The 9,104-nt window shown below is 41.8% G+C and overlaps 1 protein-coding gene across 2 annotated transcripts in view; it reads left to right on the plus strand.

Annotated features, from left to right (window-relative positions):
• The window catches only part of RFTN2 (raftlin family member 2), a 133,686-nt gene extending 127,996 nt beyond the window's left edge, over window positions 1-5,690 (plus strand). For both annotated transcript variants that reach the window (XM_077448720.1, XM_077448721.1), the window contains one exon: window positions 2,178-5,690. In XM_077448720.1, coding sequence (XP_077304846.1) covers window positions 2,178-2,441 — 264 coding nt within the window. In that variant the 3' untranslated portion in view covers window positions 2,442-5,690. The remainder of the gene's footprint in view (window positions 1-2,177) is intronic.
• The last annotated feature ends 3,414 nt before the right edge of the window (window positions 5,691-9,104 follow it).

Consider the following 9,104-nt stretch of genomic DNA (forward strand, 5'->3'; position numbering starts at 1 on the left):
TAGCAAGGCAGTGGTCATCCTGGAGGTGTGTTTGGGGTCGTTATGTTGAAATACTGCCCTGTGGCCCAGTCTATACAGGGAGGGGATCATTCTCTGCTTCAGTATGTCACAGTACATGTTGACATTCATGGTTCCCTCAATGAACTGTAGCTCCCCAGTGCCGGCAGCACTCATGCAGCCCCAGACCATGACACTCCCACCACCATGTTTGACTGTAGGCAAGACACACTTGTCTTTGTATTTCTCACCTGGTTGCTGCCACGCACGCTTGACACCATCTGAACTAAATAAGTTTATCTTGGTCCATCAGACCACAGGACATGGTTCCAGTAATCCACGTCCTTAGTCTGCTTTTCTTCAACAAACTGTTTGAAGCTTTCTAGTGCATCATCTTTAGAAGAGGCGTCCTTCTGGGACAACAGCCATGCAGACCAATTTGATGCAGTGTGCGGCGTATAGTCTGGGCACTGACAGGCTGACACCCCACCCCTTCAACCTCTGTAGCAATACTGGCAGCACTCATACTGTACATCTATTTCCCAAAGACAAACTCTGGATATGATGCTGGGCACATGCACTCAACTTCTTTGGTCGTGGTGAGTCCTGTTCTGAGTGGAATCTGACCTGGTAAACCCCTGTATGGTCTTGGCCACTGTGCTCCGGCTCAGTTTCAGGGTCTTGGCAATCTTCTTATAGCCTAGGCCAGTGATGGTAAACCTTGGCACCCCAGATGTTTTGCATGACGCACATGCACTCTGCATTGTAGTGGAGTACCATGGAAATGTAGTTCCAAAACATCTGGGGTGCCAATGTTTTCCATCACTGGCCTAGGCCATCGTTATGTAGGGCAACAATTATTTTTTTTCAGATCCTTAGTTCTTTACCATGAGGTGCCATGTTGAACTTCAAGTGACCAGTATGAGAGAATGAAAGCGATTAACACCAAATTTAACACACCTGCTTCCCATTCACACCTGGGACCTTGTAACACTAATGAGTCACATGACACTGGGGAGGGAAAATAGCTAATTGGGCCCAATCTGTACATTTTTACTTAGGGGTGTACTCACTTTTGTTGCCAGCCGTTTAGCGTTATTTTGAGGGGGCAGTAAATGTACACTGTTATACAAGCTGTACACTCAATACTTTACATTGTAGCAAAGTGTCATTTATTCAGTGTTGTCACATGAAAAGATATAATAAAATTTTTACAAAAATGTGAGGAGTGTACTCACTTTTGTGAGATACTGTATATGTTGCACTGTTCATAAGGGTTATTCGCGTTACTTATTGCCATTTCACTCATTGACTCTAACGTCAAAGAACTGATTAGTTATTACTTGGGTATAGTGAAATTCTGTATAGCTGACTATTTTTATTTACTTGGGTGAGACTATGTTATCTCAGACTGTTTTTTGTTTTTTGTTTTGTTTTTTTAAGTGGTTTCAATATACCAACTTGCTTATCACTAACGGGTGTGTATGCATTTACTATAGTAAAATACAGCCAGGTGCAGGGTATTTTCCAATTATGTCTATATCTGTGGTTGTAGAGTTCTCTCCATTTAACCAGGTGTGTCAGAGAGGCTGAGTTAAATTTTGGGTCCTCTGGCTTCCGCCTCGACCCCAAGAACTAACCAGGGGCTGGGTGGCACTACAGCTACATATACTGATTTTGCCAATACTGACTTTTTTTTTTTTAAATGCAAGGGCTGTCGGCCTGATTCTGGATTCACTACCTAGTGATGTGAAAAAAGCGTGATGCGGCTTGCAAAACAACTTCTGTTTAGAAGTCAATGCAAGCCACTCCAAAGTCGTCTCCAAAAGTAGTGCAGGAACCTTTTTCTAAGTCGGATAGACTTGAGTTACTCCTATTAGAACGGTTCCATTGTACTGCATGGAGTGCGACTTGTCATGCTGACAAGTCGCCTCTGTGTTAACCAGGCACTGAGGAATAGGAGTTGACCTATGGGTGCCTGTACATACAGCAGCACCATCCAAAACCTGTCATTATCATACACACAGAACGTACATGCACTGGATTACACAGGAAGTTATCAACGTTTTAACCGGAACCACAGTAGATGTTTAGTATGTTCTGTTTTATGTTTATTCTTCTCATTTCACTAAGCAGATAATTGTAATGTTTGTTTTTTTTTTTTTTTTTTTTTTTTTTAGAAAAAGCCGATGAGACACACAGTAAATGAAGAGAGGAATAACAAAACCAGCAGAAGCATTGGACAGAAGACTCCAGGAAGCTTTGAAATTGGACAACCATCAAATGAGTTACATATTTCCTCTTCTAAGCAGTACTGGAATCCAGATAGCAATCAGCATTTTGGAAGTTTTTCTGGTTTCAGCAGTAATGATAGTATGCTAAGAGACCTGGATGATGTGCAGTATGAACAAGAAGAAGCCGTGACCCAAGTTACCTGCATGTGAATACATGCTTTAAATCCAATCCTTTCTATACCATCTACTTCCACAACAAAAGGATTTGTATCTTTAAAGCAATCATATACAAAACCATTTCCCCAGAAGTCAGAAGCTTGTTTGTTAGTTCAGCTCTTTAACTTACCTTAGATATTTATAAAGAATTGCCTTATGTTTGAAGTTTTAAAAGAGGCTTGCTGGAGAAGTACCTGCATTGTAAAGTTTATGGGTTGGAGAGGAGGAGTACTTATTTAGTCTTCAGGAGAGAAAGCGTTAAGAGCATGCATATTATTTGCTAGCTACTGTGCAAAGAGGACTAAGGGGTGCTTTTATCTTCCTTCTTTTATACAGCCGCATAGTAATTTGGGGAGGGTGGATCACACATCTAGAAGTATTATAAACCTTGCATATGGAAATAGTTAATGCATAAGAGGATACATCATGCTTCCAAGTGCTGCAACTGAAATACAGTACCTGTATTTCTACTATATGCATTTATGGAAATAGTAAAAGTGGGCTTTATAGTATATAGGATACACATTTCACTACAGTACATATGATTAAGGAGGAATATAGCACATTCTTCTGCACAGCCAGCTGTGCTTTTCTGAGTCATATGCTCCATGTACATTACAGCCTAAACTCAAAGTGGCAAAACACAAATAGTGCGGTTTTGAAGGAAAATTTAGAAACGTTAATCGTGCCTAAACGGTACCCTAAACTAAGTACCTAGGCAATCCTGTACATACAGCCTCATCACTCTATAAATGCAGTGTTAGAGCCAAGGCATTGCTGCATCTGACAGCTAGTCTCAGGAGATACTGTTCTATCACTACTCTGCTGTTCTCTATTCTTCTTGCTGGATGTTCTAAAATGAGAATGAAAAACCCTGCCTTTACCACAAAATAATCATCTTCACAATCGAGGCACAGTACATAACAAGGCTTTGTAAGTGCCTTTTCCACTGCCGTGCCTCTCATTTGGCATACAATTCTTATATTTTTAGAGTTTATTTTTTTGAGGTGCTCATAATGTGTACATAATTTCATAAACAATAAGCATGAAAGCAAATTCAGACATCTTATATCGATGTACTTAAACAGGTGTTAAAAGCAGATGCTTCTCTTTGACTAAGGCAACATAATTAACTGAATTATATATACTGTATAAATATTTTAACTGGATTCAACATTTAAGCAAGTATTTATAATGCTTCTGGATGAAGCAAAAAGGAATGAAGGACAAAGAAGTATTTTTAATAAAAAAAAAAAAAGACTCAGGACTTGAACTCAGAATGAACTATCTGGAACTTTGGATCATGTAATCAAGTTGCCATCATGTATAGACAGCTTGGCACGTGAGATGCAGAAAAGGGTTGCCACCCAATTAAGTGAATGCAAGTTTGTTTATTACACCTTTTCTGACATGTAATGCAAAGAGGCATCTCATCACTGGTCACATGTGGTGCGCAGGTCCCTGTGTTTACAGTATCATGGGAGAAGTGACCTATTTCACCTATCTGAAACTGGAAGAGGAGTATTGTGTGAATGAGACTAGACATTGCCATACTGTACTAATACTCAGTCTAATCCATAAATAAACCAATGGGTATTAGCATTGGGAAGCATTTCATAACTTTGAAGTTTAGCTCTGCAGTAGACAACTCTGGGTTTCACTGAGGTAGGGTGAGTGAAACTCAGTTTTAATTGTCCCAAAAATAATGTGTTTTTTTGGTGTATTTTAGAGGTATAAACAGCAATAAACATTATCATGGAGCTGTTCTCCTGCCAAAAACTGCTGCTCATTATCCTAAGCAATTTTACATTGTATTCTCAGAAATGAATAGGTAGTGGAGAAAAGTAAAAAAAAAAAGAAAGAAAATTAAATAGCATTATGCAACTTTTGATCAAATACACCATTAAATATACGATTAAAAAAAAAAAAAGAAAAATTGCATACAAGTACACTAAACGAAATAAGCTAAACTACCTAAATACCACACCTCAAAAAAAAACCTCTCAATTCTGCTGTAGCAACATTTTGCGAAAATTACCATTGGCAATTTGAACTGGCAAAGCAAATTCCACCAACATCACTCTGCCTGTTCTTATGCTGTACTAATGTTTATTATTTCCTCACGCCATCCTTATAATCTATATTTTGGCTTTCAAAGCAATTAAACCCTTAAGATATACAGATCATAATTTGGCTGGTTCCGCAATCAGTGGCCATACTCTCTCACTCGAAATAACTGTGTATGATCAACGTTAGGCCCTTTTAACACTGACTGACTGATCAAGTTCGAATGTCAGTTTTTCAGGCGGACCCGATCAGACCATTTATTGCTCTTTTATATTGCGGCGGCAGTTAATGGACATCTGTCTGTTGACACCTGCCAACATATGATCCGATCCTGCCTGCTATAAACAGATCTATGGGGATCCGTTCCCCATCTGACTAGCGGATCGGATGAAATTCGGATGGAAATGGTCCGTTTCCATCCGACAGCCCATAGAGAACAGTGAGTTGTGTCTGTGTCCGCTTAGCATCAGCGAAATCAGACACGGACCTGTCATCCGCCTGCTCAGCGGGGATCACAGGAGAGATCCCCTGCTCAGCAGGAGGAGCCACTGGCGGACTCCACCAGTGTGAAAGGGGCCTTACACTGCACAATATTGTTTAGTGAAGGAATGAAGCCAACTGTAAGATTGTGAATTTTCTAGTATGAAATCATATAGGATTAAATTGTGGTTAGTATTTGCAAAATATCATAAAAATGCTATAAACAAGGCCCAATAGCACAACTCAGAGCCAAAAGCAAAAACCCTTCCAAGGAATGATGCCACCTAAATGCAATTTCGTTTTTTCTAAATAGGACATAAACTAAGCAATTTCTTTATTTATGTCAGCAGCTGCTGTCAAATAAGTATTTGCAAAATGTTTATGAATTTTAAAAATGCTTAACAGTCCACAAGAGCTTTTTGTAAAAAGATGCTAACTGCTTTAAACTAGAAAATTTAAAGAAACCATGGTTTATAAAAGACTGCATCGTTTTGCTATTTTATTGAATTTGGATTCTGTGTAGCAGTACCCAAATGGGTGTGAAGTACAAAATATATAAGCTGTGTGTTGAATGTGAACTTTGTGGTATATGGGGATAATGCTCTATGTATGGTCTCACAGCTAATGTTCAGTAACACCATTGCTTCAGCTCCAGATGCAAGAAAGCATGTACTTAAACATAAGCATTTATCTTTGTCTCTGGGTTTTTTTTTTTTTTTAACACCTTTCATTTGGAATTTTTCTTATACATTAAACATACATTTAGGAATACATCTGAAGACTCTCACATAGCATTGTGTATTATATTTTAATGTAATCAGAGAAACAAACTGATAAAAAACAACTGTTATGCTGTGTACACACAGTCCGCTCGTGTGTGGGCTTCAGCGGACTTTTTCAGCGTGCAGTCCGGCGTACTAAGAATTTCGGATTTTTTGAAATTCTGTCCGTCGTACTCGCATTTCGGCGGACAATCCGGCCGTGTGTATGCCAGTCCGCCGTACTTTTGAAATGAGCGGACTTTTCCCACCCGGAGAAAAGTCCGCTCATTTCGAGCGGCTATCCAGGTAGGCGGGGCCCGCGAAGGAGACGTCGCTGGCCCTGGTATGGACTTAAAGGGGAACCACCCCAAGTCCACAACAGACCCTTGTCCGAGCACGCTACCCGGCCGGCCAGGAAAGGGGGGCGAGCGAGCGCCCCCCCCTCTTGAGCCGTACCAGGCCGCGTGCCCTCAACATGGGGGGGTGCCTTGGGGAAGGGGGGGCCGCGCGGCCCCCCCACCCCAAAGCAACTTGTCCCCATGTTGATGAGGACAAGGGCCTCTTCCCAACAACCCTGGCCGTTGGTTGTCGGGGTCTGCGGGCGGGGGGCTTATCGGAATCCGGGAGCCCCCTTTAATAAGGTACATTGTACCCCATACTCATTCACATAGGGTGGGGGGGCCGATATCCGGGGGCCCCCTTATTAAACGGGGCTCCCGGATTCCGATAAGCCCCCCGCCCGCAGACCCCGACAACCAACGGCCCGGGTTGTCGGGAAGAGGCCCTTGTCCTCATCAACATGGGGACAAGGTGCTTTGGGGACAAGGGCCGCGTGGCCCCCCCTTCCCCAAGGCACCCCCCATGTTGAGGGCACGCGGCCTGGTACGGCTCAGGAGGGGGGGCGCTCGCTCGCCCCCCTTTCCTGGCCGGCCGGATAGCGTGCTCGGACAAGGGTCTGTTGTGGACTTGGGGGGACCCCCACGCCGATTTTTTTCGGTGTTGGGGTTCCCCTTTAAGTCCATACCAGGCGGCGGGGCAAGCGACGTCTCCTTCGCGGGCCCCGCCTACCTGGAGACGCGCTCGAAATGAGCGGACTTTCCTCCGCGTGTGTGGGCGAGTCCGTTCATTTCAAAAGTAGGGCGGATAGTACGGCGGACTTAGTACACCGTATTAGTCCGCTCAAAAAGTGCCGTGTGTGGGCAAGTAGCCCGTTCGGAAAGTCCGACGGACAGTCTGGCGGAAAGTACGCCAGACTAAGTCCGTCATACAGTCTGCTCGTGTGTACGCGGCATTAGAAGCAGAGTATGTTCCTGTTTTATACATTTTACTAAACAGTAAAGTACAGATATAGTTATATTCATGGAAATGCTAATTGCTTGTGCTGGAGGCACGGTGAGCTCCATTATGCTAAATTAAAATTAATTCTTAAAGCCCAAGTTTGGCTAAATATAAAAATATAAACATCAACAATAGGGACACAACTTACAGTTAGTATGATGTGTCCCTAAGGTTGGTTCTTCTTGTTTCAGTAGAAATCTTCCTCCATCCTATGCCCCTGCCGTTGTAATCTTCTGGTGCAGCAGACATTAGCACAGCTAAGGGGCTGTCAGGAACTCTGATCAAGACTCAACTATGCCCACCCTTTCCTGCCAGATCCACCATTCATAGCTGTACTAAAGCATCTATGATTCATGGGATCTGTGAATGGAGGGGGTGGAGTTATCAGTCATCCACTTGTCTTCTATTCACTGATCTGTGTCATTCATAGAAAGCTGTAGAATGGCTACAGTGCATAGCAGTAACACATTACCACAATGCACATTAATGCATCTTACATGCTTTAGTGCACTGTGGTGTCTTTTATTTTGAAGGGCACAATGCGCTAAGGCAACACAGCTTTAATGCACATGTGTTGCGGCGTCCATGTACTTCCCATGCGCAGTAACACACTAAGCATTGTAGTGGGCTGTGCTGCCAAAAACAGGACACCATGGTCTGATGGGGTTCTAAACAAAAAGCCTATTAGTTGGGCAGGAAAAAACTTAGAAGCAAGTCCATTATTTAAGGAAAAAAAATCATCAATGGGCAGACGGTCCCAACAAAATTTGAAGAGGTGTTCTATGAAAAAGAAACAAATTTCTTACAATAGGCTCAATATAACAAGTTATAATGTGTGTGTTATTAGCAATAATGATCAATATTTGAAGCACTTATTGGTGAAAAAAATAATTATCATTATGACAAATAATAATTGTTAAAGGTTAGAGAATTGAAACCAATATCCTGAACTGGTGTGTTTTAGACATTTGTTAAAGTGGAGTTCCACCAACTTTTACAACTTTATCTTAAAGGAATGACAACCCCTCGATTTTGGATAGTTTTTGTTTTTTCCTTACTTGCCTTTTATGACGTACCTTGTGTACTTCTGCCCCAGCATCACCGCGGCCTAGTGGATCATGTCCTCTTCTCCCCCACTGCCTTCTGAGACCTTAGTGTGTCCCAGAAGATGACGGGGCCATTCAGTGAAGGCACCACTGCCAGTTTCCCTTAGGTGGTATGGCAGTGCCTGCACCCGATCCGATGGACAGATCGACCTCAGGGGGGCAACATCGTGGGCTCCCTGGACAGGTAAGTGTCCTTATTAAAAGTCAGCAGCTGCATGGTTGTAGTTGGCTGACTTTAAAAAAAAAACATTTTGCCGCTGGAATTCCACTTTAATGATAACTTAGATCCCAGATGTCGCCATAAACAAACTAGCTTTATAACAAACTTGTCTTTAGCCATGGAAAATTAATCCATTACCTTTACTGCAAGTCCTCTGTCATTTATTGAACACAAGGAGTAACTTGGGAGGAAAACATAATAGTTGTAACAAAGGAATAATATGTTGTACAGTTGTAAATGTGACCGTATATGGAACACAACTGAATAAAATATCAGTAATGGAAAACAATTTTAACAAAATCTAAAGAAATATTTATACAGGAATGCACATGTAAAGGTACTAAATGGATAACTCTCCCTGCTAAGTGAAGTTGATTCACTAATGAAGCCGAGAATCTTTTTGCAAGAAATTTTTATTGACACTAGACAACAAAAAGTACAGAGCTTCACAGAAATATGACAGTATTGGTTTAAAAAAAACCCAAGAGGACAGAAGCATTATCCAAATGGAAACAACAAGAGGGAAATACATAGTATACAAAGGATTATTACTCACCCCCAAGCCTCTCATATCAGACATGGACTATATATCATCCAACCAGTCTAGCAGTCATTTTTGGTATTTTACTTTAACCCTAAAAAAAAAAAACAGTATAGAATAAAAAACATAAAATTAACTACAGCA

This window comes from Lithobates pipiens, unplaced genomic scaffold, assembly GCF_037356315.1.
Source record: "Lithobates pipiens isolate NorthernLeopardFrog02 unplaced genomic scaffold, aLitPip1_a1.2 Scaffold_22, whole genome shotgun sequence".
Lineage (NCBI taxonomy): Eukaryota > Metazoa > Chordata > Amphibia > Anura > Ranidae > Lithobates > Lithobates pipiens.